Genomic DNA, 20000 nt, shown 5'->3' with positions numbered 1-20000 from the left:
AGTAGTGGTGTGGTCTAAATGGGACGATACAGAGAATCCAGATTATACAAGTAATGATGTCAGCTCTTAGATGAGCTCACGTTTGCCACGTGCATTTGAACATGTTACATGTTGTGTGAATACAAACAGTTGGAGACGCATGTTCAGATGAATAAATGAACCTTGAAGTTTCCCTTTCCACGTGTGAGATCTTCAGTGTTCCTCTCTGAATCTGCTGTGTGAAACAGGACCAGGCGTTCGGCGAGCTGGAGAAGAACAGTGACAAGCTGCAGCCGGGCGTGTCCTCCTCCGACAGCAGCCAGCCCGCCCACCTGCACCAGCTGCTGTGCTCGCTGCAGAAGCAGCTGTTAGCGTACTGCCACATCAACTCCGTCACCGAGGTAGGGACGCTCCGCTGATCAGGTTCACACACACCTCACCTCGCTCCCTGCTGGAGGCTGAACTTCACAAAGTCCTGCTTCACTTGATTTAACTGTGTGAGTCCTGTGCCGTGAGAGAAGCCTTCTAATGAACCTGATGGGATCATAACATATTAATGCAGTGACATGATGCTCAGTGGAGTTGATCTCTTCTTATGACACTTTTAATTCCAGTGGTCTAAGTGTTATGGATCATATCACATAGAGCGTGTGCGATAACAAACACTGCAGCAACAGCAAAACACCAAGCTGGAGATCTCTAATGTGATGAGAAGTGTATAAATCTCTCTGGTTCATTATGAAACTGCAGCCGCTGCCACAGTCCAGATGCTCAAAGGGAAACGTTGCTGTATCTCCAGACCTTCTACACCATGAGGTGGAGACCCATCAGAAACCCAACAGGTCCCACATCGAACAAACAGTGGAGAGGAGAAACCTTTCAGCAGGAGCAGCTTCCCACAGATCCAGACTCACACGTCTGTCCTACGTTCAGCAGATTGCATCAGGGCGTCGCCCCCTGAATAATTTATGCATCAAGCTGCAGCTGGTGCTTTAGTTTTCAGTGGAGTCAGCAGAGTTTGTTTTCCTTGTAAACGTTGGACGACACCACGTGCAGCACAACAATCCACCATGTTCCTCTCTGCTCGGGAACCGTCTGAACCGATTCCTCGTGGGACATCAGTGACTGTTTGATCTTTAATTTGGAAAAATGAATCAGTAGTTTGGTCCATAGTCACCAGAAGGTGGAGTGAGAGAACACTGACAGACTTGAGACAGAAACATCTCATCCTGTATGAGGTCAAGGGTCATCATGAGGTAGACGTGGGTTTTTCAAACACAGATTAACCTGTTTAATAAACAAGGTGACGGCCATCTTTCCCATAAACACTAGAGGAGGTGTGTCTTTCCCTCGGTGAGACAATGTCATGAACGCACACCCCCAACTGGTCTCCTGCTGAGTCAGTTGAACCAGGAGTGAAGAACGATCGAGTTCATTCACATTGGCTTTAGAGTGGGATTAATATTCCTTTGTGTTTTGATGTAATACATTAATTAAAACCTATAACTCCCTGTTTCTCTGCAGAACTCCAGCAGTGTGGCTCTACTTCACAAGCACCTGCAGCTCCTGCTTCCTCACGCCACAGACATCTTCTCCCGCTCGGCCACGCTGATCAAAGAGAGCTCCTGGAACGGCAGCATACGAGAGAAGCTACAAGGTGAAAAGGCCTGAAGAAGAAATGTGTCCTCTCCTCTGTTTCTATACCTCAATCTTTTCAAAGTAAAACACTTTCATCATCTGGCCCATGTTATTAAAGGCAGGGTTAGTAATTTGTTTCTGAAACACTTTTTATCTGTCAGTCAATGCACGTTGGTTTGTGTTGGAAACATGTTTAAGAGTCGTCTGCTCTTCCTAACAGTTTGATGCTCACCAGCCCGAGATCTAATTCAGTCCTTTTTTATCCATGTTAATTATCACGATACCAAACTAAAGAGATCGTTCATTCACTTCATCTTTTCCTTCCCTGTCCTTCTTCTCCTCATCCGATCCAAACTTTGTACATTGCACTGACTGTTACTTTTTTTTTTATACTGCTTTTTATACTTTTATCTTATAGTGTATTCATTTTTATATATATTTATATTTTTAGCCTGCTGATAGTGTATTCATCGTCCTTATATCTTCAATTCCTGTTAATACTGTTTATTCCATATATATTTCTACTGTACAGTTCCTATTTATTACATTTTCACTTTAATATGCACAAACATTTTCACATTTTCACTTTAACTTGCACATACTCTGCACTTTACTGCCTTTTTTTTGCACTTCTGGTTAGACGCTATACTGCATTTCGTTGCATATGTTCTTGTACTGTGCAATGACAATAAAGTTGAATCTAATCTAATCTAATCTAAAACACCGGTCTCCAGATGTGATCTACGTGTCGGCAGCCGGCAGCATGCTGTGCCAGATCACCAACTCTCTGCTGCTGCTGCCGGTGTCGGTGGCCCGGCCGCTGCTGAGCCAGCTGCTGGACCTGCTGCCTCCTCTGGACCGGCTCAACAGACTGCTGCCTGCCGCGGCTCCTCTGGAGGACCAGGAGCTGCAGTGGCCTCTCCACGGTGAGACCACGACACCCAGCTGAACACAGGCACCCCTAGTGGCTGCCTGATGTATAGCCAAACTCAAACGCAAACGTTTTTCAGCTTATTTAAAGATGGTTTACACATGTAGTTTGTCTGGTTTGCGTTTCTTTCCCACACCTTAGTTCAGGGATAACCTGTAAAGCCACATGTAGTAAACTCTTAACTCTCAGGGTTCGAACCCTCCTCCTTTGGCTGTTTAATCAGTGAATAGAATTACCTTAATGCTGAGGTACGTACATTCTACAGTTGCTCTGGTGTTACTCAAAGTTTAATCATCATAGTTTCAGCTTGTGTCGGTTTTGTGTCTTTCTGTTTTGGGGACACTTGCCAAGTCAGCATCACGTTGGACTCTGGTCTTGTTTTCTAGATAACTGGTTTCACCTCTGGTTCCAACTGAAGCTGTTAAATGTGTTATTCTTGTTGAATGACACAAAAAACACATTGCCCCCCCCCCACATCAAACCTCTTCACTGCAGTCAATGGAATTTATCCGCTCGTCCTCTTCTTGAACTCTCCAGGTGCTTCTGACTTTGCCGAGCCGGCCTCAGGAATGTCCCTGCCTCAGCCGGCCCTGTCCTGGATCTGGCTGGTGGACCTGGAGAGGACGGTGGCCCTGCTGGTGGGCCGCTGCCTCGGGGGGATGCTGCAGGGAGCCCCCAGCTCGCTGGAGGAGCAGGACACTGCTTACTGGCTCAGAACGCCCCTCTTCAGCAACGGCCTGGCCATGGACCTCCCTCAGCTCGGTAGGACACTCTGAGTTCAGGTCTCTTTGAAACGTTTAACACTGGTAACTGTCACGGTAAGTTGAGGGAGAGATGGACCCAGGATGCAGAGGTTATAAAATATTGCTTGATTGAATATTTATTTAAGCCTCGGAAGACACATTGAGGGATAAGACCCTCATTTACAATGGTGCCGAGGGTACAATAAAAAAGTTGATACATTAAAAGTGAATACATTGAATAAATAGGAATGAAATAAATATGCATATATATATACACAGTAATACAAGGTATAAAACAATTCGTCAATAAAATACTATGGCAAAGTCAACTAGCAGTTACAGTCATTGCAGGAGAAGTCAGATGTTCATGAGACCAGACTCGAAAACTCTGTCAATGAAACAAATGAGCACAACTTTAAAGATTTTTGGACCTCATTCCAGATGTAGGGGGCTTTATAACAGAAAGCTGTCTTCCCCAAGTTGGTCTTAACACGAGGTACATACATTGAAAGCAGCTCTGGGAGCGAGTATTGTGGGTATTAGAATTCCAGTTGATGAGAGAGGAGAGATATAGTGGCATTAGCCCAATGATTGTTTTGTAAATATAAATCTTCCAATGACCATCTCTCTTTCAGACAGGGCTGGCCAGCCAACCTTGTTATAGAGAGTACAGTGGTGTGTGCCATAGCGGTCTCCTGTGATAAAACGCAGAGCAGAATGGTAAACAGCATCCAGAGATTTCAGTGTGCTGTGGGATGTATTTCCATAAATTACATCACCGTAATCTAAAACTGATATAAAAACAGACTCAATAATGCGTTTTCTGGCTTGGAAAGTGAAACAGAACCTATTTCTATAGAGAAAGCCCAATTTTGTTCTTAGCTTTTTTACGAGTTGACTCACATGTGGTTTAAAATCGAGCTTCTCATCAACCCAAATGCCTAGGTACTTATAGCTGGTGACCCTTTCCAGAGTGGTACCATTTCTAGAGCAGAGTTTTAAACTGTTAAAATCAGTGCTTCTAGCTTTAGTAAAAAGAGTCCATTTGGTTTTGGCACAATTCAGGACTAGCTTCAAGTCACTTAATTGCTTCTCTAGCATGTGGAAGGAGAGCTGCAGTCTATTCAGGGTTTCCCCCAGTAAACTTGCTAAGCCTGGTGGTAGGGCTGCTAGAAGGCACCCGCGGGGGGGGGGGGGGAGCTGGACACCATTGTTTCTTATACTCTAAACATGTTGCACTTTGTTTAATATGCACACCTAACTTTTTTTATTTTGATAAGGGGTTAAATAGATACTTTGATATCTTTTTGAGTTGCACTGCTGACTTAACTTATAAGCCCTCTTTTTTATTTATTTTTATCACGTTGGAGTTGCTAGTTTAAACCTACAGTTTTGCACTTTAATATTTGAGCCTTTGTAGACATTTTGTTTTGTGCTGTATTATACGGTGACATACAGTTTGTTGTTATCAAAATAAAATTAACTGAATTGAAATGGTCAATTTGATTTTTTTGGAGGAAAATTAATCGTTTAGATTAATCGACTAATCGATAAAATAGTCGTCAGATTAATCGATAGTTTGCTGTGAACATAGCAGTCAGTCCTCTTATTTCAGAAACAATGTACCGTAACAGTTAGGTTACCAATAAAAGGTAAGCGTACTACTTCTTTGCTTTCAGCCAGCTACTCAAACAGACAAGCAACAAGATAACAAACAAACAAAATACACAGGCAAGTGTCGGCCTACTTTGAAATAAATTAAACACAGAACTTTGTAGGGCTATTTGAGTCCTCCTCATATTTGTGGAAAATGTATGAAATAATAAGTACCCTATTTTTAAATAAATAAAACCAAATAGCTGCAGCCTAATCGTGTAACGGACTAGGTTTATGTTTATGTTCGGTTTTGACTTATGTTCAGTAAAACACTGTGTTGAAGGAGCGTTCTGATGTCTGAGGGTCAGTGAAGGCGTCTGGGTGGGACATGTGACTGTTTGGACCAATAGGATGGTTGCTTGGGGATCGGGACTCAATGAGGAAGTGAAGTGTTGTTGATGTGCGTGAGTGACGGATTTTTTTTTTTTTTTTAAATAAAAAAAACATGCGACGCTTAGCCTGGCGGGGGGGGGGAGTAAAGCCTGGCGACCCGCCAGGCCTATACAGCACTGGGGGAAACCCTGGTCTATTTATAGCGGAGTCAATGTTGGAGGCACTACAATACAGAACTGTGTCATCCTCATAAAGATGAACCCGAGAAAGTGGAGTGAGTGTGGAGGCAATTTCATTGATATATATTATAAAAAGTAAAGGTCCAAGGACAGAGCCTTGGGGTACCCCCTTGTCAATATCTAAAAAAAGTGATGTTATTGTGCCCACCTTTACACATTGGGAGTGACCAGAGAGATAACTGTTAAACCACTGTAGGCTGAAATGATCAAAGCCGATAAGTGATCATTTGTTTAAAAGCAGATGGTGGTCAAGTAGTTTAAATAAAGTAATTTAATATAACAGAAGTCCTATAACAGGACAAAAACAAAACAGGAACACAAACGGGTAACTACTGGCGACAAGGCGCACTGAGAACATGGGGAGAAGCTGACGAGACAGCAGACAAGACTAACCGTTAGGACGACGTGTAGACACAAGTACAACCCGACACCGGACAAGGGGAAACACAGAGGCTTAAATACACAGGGAAGACAGGGGCAATTGGACATAGGTGAAACACATGAGGACTGAAGAAGATAATCACCGACAGGAAGTGAAGACAGAGACAACACCCAAGGAACACAAGACTACAAAATAAGACAGGAACCAGAAACACAAAGAGACCGAATAAAGCAAACTGAAATGACAGAACCTCACAGTAACTACATGTTACTGTTGTTAACATCCAGTGGGACGTGTTGCTCTCTGTCCTCAGTGGACTCTTGTTTCCTCTGAGACACGTTGAGCTGATGAATGTCTCTTCCCTTCGTCCCTCAGACACCTGCATCAGCTCCTTGTTGGACGCAGCGCTGTCTGGGAACGAAGAGCAGAAGCCCTTTGACTGCACGCTGCACCCGGACTCCAGCGTCCTGGTGGACCTGGCTCTGGGTTCCTCTAAAGAACCGGCCAACAGCCTCTGGATCAACATGCAGGACTATGCCATGAGCAAAGGTCTGAGCAGGGACATGAGGAATCTCTTCTTCTCTCTGCTGGAGTGATTAACCTGGAACTGTGTCTGACGGTGATGTGTCTTCTGTTGCAGACTGGGACAACGCGTCTCTCAGCAATGAGTCTCTGTTGGACACTGTGTCCAGGTTCGTGTTGGCCTCCTTGTTGAAGCACACAGGGATGCTGAGCCAAGCCTGTGGAGAGGGAAGGTACTGACCCCTGAGGCGTTCAGAGGAGTCACATGATGCGTGTGCTCCTTATGGAATCATTTATCACTTAAATCCTCGAGTGATGTCACGAGTTGTAACGTTTCTCCTTCAGGTACCAACCTTCGAAGTCGCTTGCTGAAGTCTATCGCAGTGTTTACAAGGTCCGGAACCGTCTGCTGGCCTGTAAGAACATGGACTTCATCCAGACCCGCTCGTCCTCACGTGAGAGGAGGGTGAGTAAACACACAGACAGACACACACACACACACACACACAGACACACACATGTACACACACTGAACTTTTCTGATGTTCCTCAACGTTGTTTTTCCTCTTTTATTTGATGTTTCTACTTTGTTCATGAAACCAAACGACCTCATGGCTCCTGGTGTCTCACCCGGTGACAGATCTCAGACAACCAGGACTCTCTGGACCTGGACCCTCAGGAGCACTCGTTCACACGCACCATCGACGAGGAGGCGGAGCTGGAGGAGCGAGCCGACCGCGAGAGAGAGGAGGGGCATCAGGAGCAAGACGACGAAGAGGAGGACCGGGAGCATGAAGTGATGACAGCTGGAAGTACGTACATCTGCCCTCAGTCCTGTGTTCTCATGCTTTCATTGTGCAAACTGCCAGATTCTGTGTAGCTGTGTCCCGCTAGTTCTGCTGAAGGGGAAGTTTATTCAGTCTGTGTTAATGTTATAAATAAATAATTACATTGACTTGTAATCCTAAAAATAACAAAGCAGTGCTGCTGGGTAAGTGATTCATCTCCATTCCTCTGTGTGTTGATGCTGACACTTGGGCAGTTGTAAGACTCACAAAAACCAGGAAGACAAAGTTGTTCAGTTATTTTCATGGAAACAACATATCGTGGTTACACAGACACGATAAGCATGTGTAATGTTTCGTGAATGAATCAGTCACGACGTAACACGTGACACAAAATAAAACAAACAACCACCAGCAGTGAATTCCAAACACATCTGGATTTTAGAGGCTGATGCCAATTCAGATATTAGGGAGAAGAAGATGTAAATACTGACGATGTGTTTTGTAAACATATCATTGCTATTTGTAAATAATGTATATATAAATATATATATATTGCTAGAAATAGTCGATCATTCCTAAGATGTCGTTATTAACCCCTTATGACAAAGAAATGCATTTTAGTTTTGATATTTTTCAGTTTAACCATAAACCCTTTGAATTAATAAACAAACAAACACGTTGTCAAACCCCCTGGTGGAGACCAGTGTGTGTCACAGGCTCATTCCACAGAGACACAAGTCAAGCTCTCGTGATAACAACACGGAAACAAATTACAAAAGTTACAACAGTGTCTTTGCCAGCAACTGTTGAACTTTCCTCATTTTATAAAACTACAACCACCAACATGTGCAGCAGTTGATCTGTTATCTGAACAGTTTCTATAGACGAGCACCTGCCCAGCGTATTGGAAGGGTCATGTGATCAGGTGTAGGCGGGGCTTATTCCTGCGAGTGGAATCTAGAATTCTTAAAACTAAAACGTATCGATGTAAAATAAGATTCTCCTGGTTGTGAGAGACGATCCTTCTCCACCGAGTCGAACACGTGTTGGTTTGTTGTGTTTGCACGAGCTTTAGTTTTAGATTTTGCAGTCTAGTGAAACCTGCGTGCTTCGTGCAGCTGCTGCTTTTCCTCTAACCCAGCATTTTCTGTGTTTTGTGTGTCTGTCTGTGTGTGTGTGTGTGTTTGCACATATCGCCCAACACAGAAATCTTTCAATGTTTCCTCTCAGCACGGGAGGTAGCTCGCAGTCGGGACAGAGAGCGGGCGAGCAGCAGCACGGGCCTGGGCTCCGGCTCGGGGTCCAGGAGCGGAGGAGGAGGAGCAGGAGGAGGAGGAGGAGCAGGAGGAGGAGACGAGGACGGCGCTCTGTCCCAGGAGGGCAGGAGGGGCAGCGCGGGTCTCCCAGAGGGACAGGACCTGTACACGGCCGCCTGCAACTCTGTGATCCACCGCTGTGCCCTGCTGCTGCTGGGGGTGAGCCCGGTGCTGGGCGAGCTGAGCAAACAGAACCAGGAGGAGGGTCCGGCCCAGTCGGCCCCCGGGACGCACGAGTGCCTGAGCTTCATGACCAGGTCAGAGCAGCTCACTGTCCACTGCTGAAGAGCTGGGTCCCTCGACTCGGGAAGGAGACGCTCTCACCTGTTTACAGCCTGATCGGTTCAAACCGTCTCCTGATGCATAAATGAATAAAAAGATAGTTTCACACGAATCTTAAACTAACTAATAACACATGATATTACACACTGAATGCATCCAAGTGTTAATTATGTTAACGTTCATTTAAAACTACTTCTGTCGAGCTTTAAAAGTAGTTTTCCGGGGGCAGTTTGTAATCCAGGGTTGTTCTCTACTAAACTACTTCAACTTATCATTAATTAAGTGTCAGTATTTGTGGGACTTGAGTCTTGAATTTCATTCCTTATGATCAAAGCTGCTTTTATCATTGTGATGAATAAAAATCAGCTCCTGGAACTATTCCAGATTTAGAGATCAGGCCCTGAACCGGGATCTGTCTCACTCCAGAGGATGAAGTCAACCAGGGGTGATGTGATGTGATGTGGTTTTTTACTGAGCAGAACAATAAACTAGTGTATCTGTCAGACTGCTGACTCATCACATCATCTCCTGTTGGTTCAGCTCCTCTGGTCACTTTAAGAAAAGTCTCTAAATGAACAACAGGAATCACAGCAGCAAAGAACTTACAATTGAAACTATACTACACTGTGAACACTTGTGTTTTGAACCTCATTCTAATCACTTGCACCTCGCTGCCTTTTCAAAGCAGAGTTATGCTGACATGGCAGTTCTGGAGGTCACAGAGGAAGTTCTTGACCCAGTTTTCACTCATTTCAGCGAGTTTCCTCTGAATGTGGATCTACATGTACTCCACATATCTCCTGGAGCACCATGAACCGGAGAGTCTCTCAGAAGCAACAGCTTGATGGGTTTTTATCGGGTCACAGAACCTTCACTGGAGAATAAGATGCTGATCTCAATGAATAACCCTGACATGTTTAGAGGACTGATGTTCATGAGTGTGTGTAGTTTCATGCAGATCCAATGTTAGTCATTAGCGGAGGTTTGAGCTCGACTGAGGGCTGTTCCAGTGTCAGCTGTGATTGATTGTGTTGTGTTGTCACTGATGAAGAAGATAACTCGGCTGCTGTGATGTGTTTGTGTGCAGGAGTGAGAGTCTGAGTGCAGAGAGCCGCTCGGTGCAGAGCAGCCCGAGCTACAGACTGATGAAGTCCAGGAGCGAGTCGGACCTCTCCCAGCCCGAGTCCGACGAAGAGGGTTGCTCTCTGGTAAGTCTCCCACTGCTGTGATCTGTGTTGAAAACATGTGAAGTAGTCCTGGTGGGCAGTACACCAGTGTGTGGTTATCACTGGTGTGTGGTTATCACTGGTGTGTGGTTATCACTGGTGTGAGGTTATCACTGGTGTGTGGTTATCACTGGTGTGTGGTTATCACTGCTGTGTGGTTATCACTGGTGTGAGGTTATCACTGGTGTGTGGTTATCACTGGTGTGAGGTTATCACTGGTGTGTGGTTATCACTGGTGTGTGGTTAGCACTGGTGTGTGGTTATCACTGGTGTGTGGTTATCACTGGTGTGTGGTTATCACTGCTGTGTGGTTATCACTGGTGTGAGGTTATCACTGGTGTGTGGTTATCACTGGTGTGAGGTTATCACTGGTGTGTGGTTATCACCGGTGTGAGGATGCACCATGACATGTGCAACACCTTCATCACCATGATGAATCAACAGCCTACTCACTTAAAAATCCACCATTTGTTTTACCTTCTCTGAATACTTGTCCTTATACAGCTTCTCTTTAAAAAGTAAAACATAATCACTTTATCCTGCAAGATGTGTGATGAGGGGAAGCAGGTGAACGGGTCGGTTCAAACAGACGAGTGTAGGAACCAGTCACGTCTGTGAATATCATAGAATATACTCACCTCTTTCTTTTAATGTATTTATACGAGAAAGTATTAATGTGGACGTAGACTGTATCTTGGGTGTGCTGCAATTAAACATTCACAAACCTATAATCTCTATATAAACTAGTGATGCATCAATACATTTCATTGTCTTGAGTTGTAAGCCCTGTTTGTTAGGTTTTTTAATTTTTTTAATTTTTTGTTCTGTTTTTATTCCTTTTATTTTATTCTATTTCAATTGACTCTTTTTTCTTTCTTTCTCTTTTCCTTTCATTTTGGAATAATTTCTTACTTACCCCTAGTTTTGGTCTGTTTGAACTTAATAACCTGAAAAAACCTTATAAACATATTGTAAAAAAAAAAGTCGGTGAATATGAGGAAGTGAACCACAACCACACCAGTGTCACTGCTGCCATCTACCAAACAAATCACAAACACTATTAAATTATTACTTTGCTATAGAACTGACCTTTCAAAACGTGAACAAAACCGTGATATTAGTTTCAGGTCCTTTCAGCGAACGGCCGTGTCCTCATCAGATTGTGTCTCTGTGTTTCAGAGTGGGAGGAGGAACGTGGACCTGGACTTGGCGTTCTCCCACAAGAAACGAGGTAAAGATGCTTCCTGTTGAACCTGTGAGACGTTGTGACTGAGGATGAATCCACTTCGTGTGTTTTGTCGTCTTTCATCCCTTCCTCTTGTCTCTCTGTCTTTTAATCTCCTGTGTGAATAGTTTATTTGCTTCTTTTGGGCCAGTTGAGCCCCAGACACAAGAGGAGCTCCAAGCAAGTACACCATGGCATGTTTCTTCTTCCTCCTCTCGTCAGCTCAGCTCTCACTGACCGGGATGACCCCCCCCCCCCCCTCTCATTCATCTCTCATGACCAGGGCCTTGTGTTCAGCTGCTTCATATTCTACTTACTGAGCAGTGAGCCATGACATAACGACAGACGCACACACAGATGTGTAACAGCTCCTTCTTGGAATGTTTGTGACTTTGCTCAGTGACGCCCCCTGCTGTGAGGAATGTGATCCGTCACGCTGGAGAGGTTTCACGGATCTCACCAGCTGCACTTGTAAAGAAATCATCATGATACTTTGACTTGAGTGCTTTCAGAAAGACAGGAGCTGATGATCATTCCACTTCTCCAGAGCAGCATTTCTCCTCCGCGGGTATTGAAAGTTCAGAGTGTCCATTACAGACGAGTTGCTAACGGCTGAGGAGGCTTGAGCCGCATGAACAATGAGCATCTGGCCTTTTGATGAACTGATCCAGAGTAATAATGCATCGCTCTGCAGATCTGTTGAGTGCTGTAGTGCCGTGGTTCATCCATCAGATGGATCTGAAAGGCTCTTCTCTCCCTCCCTCCCCCAGGCCTCCTCCAGAGCTCCCCCGACTCCCTGGCCGAGTCCTGGTTCCGGGCCAAGCTGAGTCGCCAGCGCAGCTACAGCTCGGCTTTCTCCTACGAGGAGTCGGACCTGGACCTGAGCCGCTCCCTGGGCGTCTACGCCCTCATCGACAACATGGTCAGTTACATCAGCGGCGACGTGGGCCTGGCTCCGGCCTTCAAGGAGCCGGAGGAGAGCATGTCCACCAGCCCTCAGGCCACCATCCTGGCCATGGAGCAGCAGCAGAGCCGAGCAGAGGTGAGAGCGACTGAAGAGTGACGTCTGATGACTGCTGTGAGGAAACATGAAGTGATCAGGAGTTTGGTTTAACAACAGACACCAGGAATCTTATGTCTTTTACTTTAGTTGATAATATTCAATCCTAAGAAAAGCCTTTAGTTCAGCAACATGAAGCTGGTGAGCTTTGTCCAAACCAGTTTGTCTGTCGCACTTTCACTTTCCTGTCATGTGATTCAAAACCCAATGATTCAAATTGAAGACTTAAAGCTAGGGTTGGTAATCCTGGAAGATCTCTCAAGAGAAATTGAGAAATTGCTATTCATACTTTTGATAAATCTTGAGCGCTGGGCCTGGGGGCCGGTTACATTACATTTCATTTAGCTGACGCTTTTATCCAAAGCGACTTACAGTACCCTAACCCAGAGCGTACAAACCAAGAACAACAGGAATCAAGAAAGTACAATTTCTTTGAAAATAAAGCAAAACTCCAAAATGCAAAAGCAAAACTCCAAAATGCTCTAAGTAAGTGCCATTTAAGTGCTTTTAAAAAAAAAAATGTATTCAAGGTATAGTTGGAAGAGGTATGTTTTTAGTGTGCGGCGGAAGATGTGTAAACTTTCTGATGTCCGGATGTCGATTAACAGAGAGAGTTGAAGAAAGTGAAAAAACACAAAATCCTGGCTCTAGTGCAAAAGTTCTTCCTTCTGCTCGATCCCTCAATAAGATTACAAATCATTTTTGAGTTATCCTGCTGACGAACAGAGAAATGAGAACATAATCAAAGAGTTGGATGTGTAACCCTGCTGGAATATGAACTTGACTGCTGGGACGTGTCACTTCAGCTGCGTCTGGAGGCGCTTCACCAGATCGTGGTGTTGATCTCCGGCATGGAGGAGAAGGGCAGCCAGCCCGGCGGCGCCGACCGGTCCAGCGGCGCCTTCCAGTCGTCCTCGCTGCTCACCTCGGTGCGGCTGCAGTTCCTGGCCGGCTGCTTCGGCCTCGGCACGGTGGGCACCGGAGCGCTGAAGAGAGAGAGCGTGCAGCTGCATCACTACCAGGTGATACTTCCACTTCCTGGCATTGAGGAGCCTCAGAGGTCTTATTTTGAGGTGAAGTATATTCTCCATGTGTTCTACGAGTGTCTCATCATATCACTGTGTTTTCCAGGATGGTGTGAAGTCCGCTAAGAGGAGCCTGCAGATTGAAATCCAGACCGCGGTCCACAAGATCTACCAGCAGCTGTCTGTGACGCTGGAGAGAGCGCTGCAGGCCAACAAGCACCACATAGGTAACACAAACCACCTCGATAGATACACCTGTTTATATATTCACTCTTCCTACAGTCAATCTGAGGCTTTACTTCTCCCCCGTGTTCCCTTCTCCCTCCTAGAAGCGCAGCAGCGCCTCCTGCTGGTCACAGTGTTTGCGCTGAGCGTGCGCTACCAGCCGGTGGACGTGTCCCTGGCCATCTCCAGTGGGCTGCTCAACGTGCTGTCTCAGCTCTGCGGCACCGAGACCATGCTGGGCCAGCCGCTGCAGCTGCTGCAGAAACCCGGAGTGTCTCAGCTCAGCACCGCCCTGAAGGTGGCGTCCACGCGCCTGCTGCAGATTCTGGCCATCAGCACCGGGTGAGACGTTTGAAAGTTCTGTCACTACTCTGTGAACCTGGAAACAGAGAAAGGATGACATCAACTTCTGCGTGTGTCTTTGGATTCACAGGACTTATGCAGACAAGTTGAGTCCGAAGGTGGTTCAGTCGCTGTTGGACCTGCTCTGCAGTCAGCTGAAGAACCTGTTGTCTCAGGCTGGAGTCGGTCTCCTGTCGTCGGGAAAAGACCAAGAAGACAACAAGCAGGAGGACAGTGCCGACTCCGAGAAGAAGGACTTGAGAGGTGATGAGAGAACGCTGCTCTCCTTACTGGTTAATGGCCTCAGATCAGTTTTCAGAGTTGTCTGTATTCCACGAAATGTCGTATCCTGCCTGTAACTGTGTGGTTGTGTTGTTGTTGTTGTTGTGTTTTCCAGCGTTGATTCGTAAGCAGCACACGGCAGAGCTGCACCTCGGGGACTTCCTGGTCTTCCTCAGGAGAGTTGTGTCGTCCAAGGCCATCCAGTCCAAGATGGCCTCCCCCAAATGGACCGAGGTGCTGCTCAACATCGCTGCACAGAAATGCTGCTCAGGTACAACCGGCTGTAACACAACTCAGATAAACGTGTGATGCTTCGACAACGTGAAACACAACTCAGACATGAACTGGTGTTGGTTCCAGGGCTCCCTCTGGTGGGGAACTTGAGGACTCGGCTCCTGGCGCTTCACGTTCTGGAGGCGGTTCTGCCGGCATGTGAAGCCAACATGGAGGATGACCAGATGACACAGGTTGGTTCTGAACACGTTAGAGTATATGTAGCTGAGAGATCTTCTGAGCATGGTTGTACAACACAATGACCTTTGAACATCTGAGGCGTGTTGATTCTCAAATTCTCAGACTCTTTGAACACTGTCCCAGATGTTATTCGTTATCTTTGAACTGTAAAATGAAGACACCTTGCATTACAAGACACTAAACATGTCCTTATTTAGGTCAAAGGCCAGGTTGTGTGATGTCATGTTATCTCTAGTGTTGGGGTCCCACCTCCACAAATAAAACTCGTTGTCTTGTCTCTGAGTTTTCTAGAAGCTCGTCCTGACCTGTAATACTCTTGTGTAATAAATATTATACTTGTAAGTACTGGGTCCGCTGAGAGTCATTGAACATCAACTTCGACAAGACACTGCTGCTTGAAAGACACAACAACGTCCTTAAAGGTTGTGTCTTTGTCATGTTCTTTGAGCCAGTGTGCTCAGGTCAGTTAAACTCTGCAAAGAGGCAGTTCAGCAGATTGACTCTCGACAGGAATCTGTGAGAACCACCGACCGGACGCCAGGGTTTCTCCTGGTGGACGGTTGTGTAGTGTGTAACCACGTCACCAGTCAGTTGTGTAGTGTGTAACCACGTCACCAGTAGGGACGGGGGAAAAAATCGATTCAGTTACAAATCCCAATTCTTGTGAATGACAATTTTAAATCGATATGCTGCCTCCCAAATCGATTTTTTTTTTTTTAAACATATCTATTGGTGTATACCGGGGGGGGGGGGTGTATATGGGGGGAGCAACATCAGCCCAGAGCATGTTGACCAGCTCTTGTTTTTGCACAAGAATCTAAACACACCCAAGCACTAGCTTTGCATCGCCTACATGCAAACAACAATAGCCTACTTCTTGTTTATTTCAAAGTTTATATTTTAAGTAAACTTTTATTCATTCTATTTAATTAACCTTTTATTTATTGTTTAAAAGTAGCCTAAGTGGCCTACATTTCTTAATCTGTCAGTTTGTGTGCAGTTGACAGGGGCTATACAATAATAGGGAACATTTTTATTTATTTTCTCTATTGGCTGCCCGGCAGTCATTAAGTTAATGTTAATATTTGAAATAAAACTGGTAAAGCTCTAAGTGAATTTGACTGTGTTGTATTTGAAGGTATGATTCAACATTTTTCCATGGTCCAGTATTTAAAAAAAAAAAGAAATCCCAGGAAATCGCAATATCCAATCGCAATACTTACAGAATCGCAATACATATCGTATCGCCAGCTAAGTATCGTGATAGTATCGTATCGGGGGGGTCCCTGCTGGTTCCCGCCCCTAGTCACCAGTCAGTTGTGTTGATCTCACTGTGAGACTGAGGAACAGGAGACAGCAAGTCATGTAGTCTGAACTGCATCTGACAAGTTGTGTTGTCTGAATTGACCAGATGTCCCTGTTGAGTTTTTTGTTTGATTTGTCCACTTTAACAAAAGTGTAAAGTTGTACTGAACCAAACAAACAAGCTGCTGCCTTCCTCTGCTGCAGGTGGTGGAGCGGCTCTTCTCTCTGCTGTCCGACTGCATGTGGGAAGGTCCCATCGCTCAGGCCAAGCACTCCATCCAGATCAAAGAAAAGGTCCAAGAGCTTAAACTGCAGGTGTGCCCCCCCCCCCTCCGCCCCCTGCTGGGTTTCACTGTCGTGCTTCCTGTGAATGTCTGACGAGCTCTGTTCTCCCCAGGGCGAGTCCGAGGAGGAGGACGAGAACCTTCCCATCCAGGAAGTGTCCTTCGACCCGGAGAAGGCCCAGTGCTGCGTGGTGGAGAACAGCCAGGGGCTGACGCACGGCAGCGGAGGCAAAGGCTACGGCCTGGCCTCCACCGGGGTCTCCTCCGGGTGCTACCAGTGGAAGGTACATGCTGTTCATTAGGGATGGGGAAAAATCGATTCAGTTACAAATCGCGATTCTTGTGAATGACGATTTTAAATCGATATGCTGCCTCCCAAATCGATTTTTTTTAAAACATATTTATTGGTTTATACCGGGGGGGATATATGGGGGGGGGCAACATCACCCCAGAGCATGTTGACCAGCTCTTGTTTTTGCACAAGAATCTAAACATACCCAAGCACTAGCTTTGCATTGCCTACATGCAAACAACAATAGTCTACTTCTTGTTTATTTCAAAGTTTATATTTTAAGTAAACTTTTATTCATTCTATTTAATTTACCTTTTATTTATTGTTTAAAAGTAGCCTAGGTGGCTTACATTTCTTAATCTGTCAGTTTGTGTGCAGTTGACAGGGGCTATACAATAACAGGGCACATTTTTATTTATTTTCTCTATTGGCTGCCCGGCAGTCGTTAAGTTAATGTTAATATTTGAAATAAAACTTGTAAAGCTCTAAGTGAATTTGACTGTGTTGTATTTGAAGGAATGAGTCAACATTTTTCCATGGTCCAGTATAACAGTATAACAATAGTAATAACCAAAAGAAATCCCAGGAAATCGTAATATCGAATCGCAATACATATCGTATCGCCACCTAAGTATCGTGAGAGTATCGTATCGGGAGCTCCCTGCTGGTTCCCGTCCCTACTGTTAATGTTGTGTTGTGTAGAGGAAGTGGAAAGGTGCAGATTACAATCACTCACAGTGAAGACAGCGTTCAGTTACTAGAAAGAGTCCAAGTCAACAGTATGAAGTGTCTCTGTTGAAGTTGTCCTCCTGTCTCTCTCCCTGTGAAGTTCTACATCGTGAAGGAGAACCGAGGCAACGAGGGCACGTGTGTGGGGGTGTCCCGCTGGCCCGTGCACGACTTCAACCACCGCACCACGTCCGACATGTGGCTGTACCGGGCGTACAGCGGGAACCTGTATCACAACGGAGAGCAGACGCTGACGCTCAGCAGCTTCACGCAGGGAGACTTCATCACCTGCGTCCTGGACATGGAGGCCAGGACCGTCTCGTTCGGCAAGAATGGAGAAGTGAGAAACCATTCAACCAACCAGCTGCAGCTCGGCTCCTTTAACACGACCTCTGGGAGGATTCTCATGTGACTCTATGTCTGTTCACATGTTCACTATGTTCTCTTACACAGTGGAATCAGCTCATAGTCACAGATAGAGAAATCAAAAGGATCACAAAGCTTCCTGTACGAATGCTTGGTTCTAGTGATCAGGTGATCTGCTCACAGGTCATGTCTGGACTGGAAACGTTCACAGTTTTGAGTCTTTACATGTGTTAGAGAGAGAGAGAGAGACTATAGTGATCATTTGTGTTTGCACCAACTAATAAGTTTAAACAACAGACAGAATATATATAATAAACCTCTCAGTTTCTCCCCTCCAGCGTCTGTGTTGCTCTCTCACTCTGGACTCGTGTTTCCTCAGGAGCCCAAGTTGGCCTTCGAGGACGTGGACGCCACGGAGCTGTTTCCCTGTGTGATGTTCTACAGCAGCAACCCAGGAGAGAAGGTCAGAGAACAGAGAGACACGCTTCCTCTTTCTCTGCAGAACAGAATCATTTAGTTTGATTTATAATGTTTATGATCTGGTTTGTTTCGGTTTCACGTTGTAATTTAGGGAGCGCACTAAACAGTTTTGTCTGACTCCCGTCCTGTGTGTGTTGAACTTGTCTCTGCACGGCTCTAGGTTAAGATCTGTGATATGCAGATGAGGGGAACACCTCGGGACCTCCTCCCTGGAGACCCGGTCTGCAGCCCCATGGCCACGGTCCTGGCCGAGGCCACCACTCAGCTGATCCGCATCCTGCACCGCACCGAGCACTGGACCCACGGGATCAACAAGACCATGGTGGAGCGGCTTCACCAGATCAAGGTCTGCTTCCGAGAGTCCGCCGGAGCGTCCGGTGGCAGCGGAGGTCAGAGACTGAAGAAGAGCCGCTCGGTGCAGAGCCGCGAGGAGCACGACGCCCAGAGGGAGAGCCAGGAAACCACCACCAGGACGGAGGAGGACCGGGGACGCCACGGGCGCCAGCACGGCTTGGGGGAGCTGTCGGAGCACCACCTGAGAACGCTGTGCACGGAGGTGTGGCCGGTGCTGGCGGTGATCGGGGGGGCGGACGCAGGCCTGCGTGTGGGTGGGCGATGCGTGCACAAGCAGACGGGACGCCACGCCACCCTGCTGGGCGTGGTGAAGGAAGGCAGCACCTCCGCCAAGGTGCAGTGGGACGAGGCGGAGATCACCATCAGGTACCGGACACGCTCTGCTGGGGCTCTTTGTTCTTATCATGATGCTTTGTTTATATGTTTATGTTTTTAATTACTGATGTATTTGTGTAGGTTTATCAAACTAATAGGCTGTGCATAGCGCCCTCTTCTGGATACTCACTGAATATGATCCTCTCTATAGATGAAGGGGAATCACACAAAGGTTATTGATTTGAGGTAGTTTGCAAAAAATGAGCTACATGCAGATCTAGCTCTTTGTCCTTTGATGAAGTAAATCGATCCGTCAAAATCACCTCAAGGTTCACGAAGAGACAAAGACAATCGTGAGGCTCACGATGTTTTTATCTTATGTTACAATTATGGATAAAATATGCTTATTGTTGGATTTGATTTGCAAAGGCATGTCACATGACCGTTCACGTACACTGGTAAACAGGAAGTATTTTTTCCACTCTGCAGTTAGTTGCTTAGTAACAGAATGACTACAGACGGGGAACAGCGATGGTGAAACGTGAGAGAAGGGACGAGTGTTAGCACCGATCTGCTTCTTCCAATCAGGAAGAGAATAAAACACAACCTTATGCTTATCAAACTAAAACGAGATCAGATGTGTTTACGAAGGTCTCTCGTCTAGAGGCTGTAAACCTCCATCGTAGAACACGTGATGTGTTTAGAGCTAGAACCCAGTGAAGACGTGTCCGTGCAGGAACCAGAGGAACCAGAGGAGTCCACACACCATGTGATTTCTCAATGTTTCTGTTTCCATCTTCCTCTGCATCGACCTCTTCCTCTTCACCTCCTCTTCACCTCCATGTTCCCTCACTGTGTTCCACTGTTCTCTCTCTTGTCGTTTTGCTTCTGGACTCTACGCAGCATGTTTTCTTTCCACATCTGTTCTCTGTCTTGCATGCTGGTCTCTCTCTCTCTCCTGCCCTCTCCCTCACTTTGTGTTTCCTTCCCTTGTCTCCTTCACTCTCCGCTTCCGTCGATTAAAGCTTCCCAACTTTCTGGTCGCCTAGTGACACTCCGCTGTACAACCTGGAGCCGTGCGAGCCGCTGCCCTTCGACGTGGCTCGTTTCCGAGGCCTCACCGCCTCGCTGCTGCTGGACCTCACCTACCTCACCAGCATCCACGAGGAAACCGCCGCCAAGCTCGGCGTGCGGCGCCACGAGAAGA

At 46.2% G+C, this 20000-nt stretch overlaps 1 protein-coding gene across 3 annotated transcripts in view; it reads left to right on the top strand.

Annotated features, from left to right (window-relative positions):
- Positions 1 to 20000, top strand: part of herc1 (HECT and RLD domain containing E3 ubiquitin protein ligase family member 1) — a 79704-nt gene that overhangs the window by 15681 nt on the left and 44023 nt on the right. For 2 of the 3 annotated variants that reach the window (XM_061068436.1, XM_061068434.1), the window contains exons 15-38: positions 228 to 380; positions 1504 to 1636; positions 2352 to 2543; positions 3086 to 3310; positions 6277 to 6450; positions 6542 to 6656; positions 6769 to 6889; positions 7064 to 7235; positions 8418 to 8784; positions 9897 to 10017; positions 11215 to 11266; positions 12031 to 12302; positions 13127 to 13342; positions 13452 to 13572; positions 13675 to 13912; positions 14004 to 14176; positions 14310 to 14465; positions 14555 to 14661; positions 16178 to 16288; positions 16371 to 16541; positions 17379 to 17618; positions 18024 to 18107; positions 18285 to 18844; positions 19843 to 20000. The exon at positions 19843 to 20000 is cut by the window's right edge and continues 446 nt beyond it. In XM_061068436.1, coding sequence (XP_060924419.1) covers positions 228 to 380; positions 1504 to 1636; positions 2352 to 2543; positions 3086 to 3310; positions 6277 to 6450; positions 6542 to 6656; positions 6769 to 6889; positions 7064 to 7235; positions 8418 to 8784; positions 9897 to 10017; positions 11215 to 11266; positions 12031 to 12302; positions 13127 to 13342; positions 13452 to 13572; positions 13675 to 13912; positions 14004 to 14176; positions 14310 to 14465; positions 14555 to 14661; positions 16178 to 16288; positions 16371 to 16541; positions 17379 to 17618; positions 18024 to 18107; positions 18285 to 18844; positions 19843 to 20000 — 4432 coding nt within the window. The remainder of the gene's footprint in view (positions 1 to 227; positions 381 to 1503; positions 1637 to 2351; positions 2544 to 3085; positions 3311 to 6276; positions 6451 to 6541; positions 6657 to 6768; positions 6890 to 7063; positions 7236 to 8417; positions 8785 to 9896; positions 10018 to 11214; positions 11267 to 12030; positions 12303 to 13126; positions 13343 to 13451; positions 13573 to 13674; positions 13913 to 14003; positions 14177 to 14309; positions 14466 to 14554; positions 14662 to 16177; positions 16289 to 16370; positions 16542 to 17378; positions 17619 to 18023; positions 18108 to 18284; positions 18845 to 19842) is intronic. The other variant, XM_061068435.1, reaches the window with a different exon arrangement.

The sequence above is a fragment of the Limanda limanda genome, chromosome 3 (genome assembly GCF_963576545.1).
Source record: "Limanda limanda chromosome 3, fLimLim1.1, whole genome shotgun sequence".
NCBI classification, from domain to species: Eukaryota; Metazoa; Chordata; class Actinopteri; order Pleuronectiformes; family Pleuronectidae; genus Limanda; species Limanda limanda.
The sequence above is the reverse complement of the archived record's forward strand: the minus strand, read 5'-3'. Positions and strand labels throughout refer to the sequence as shown.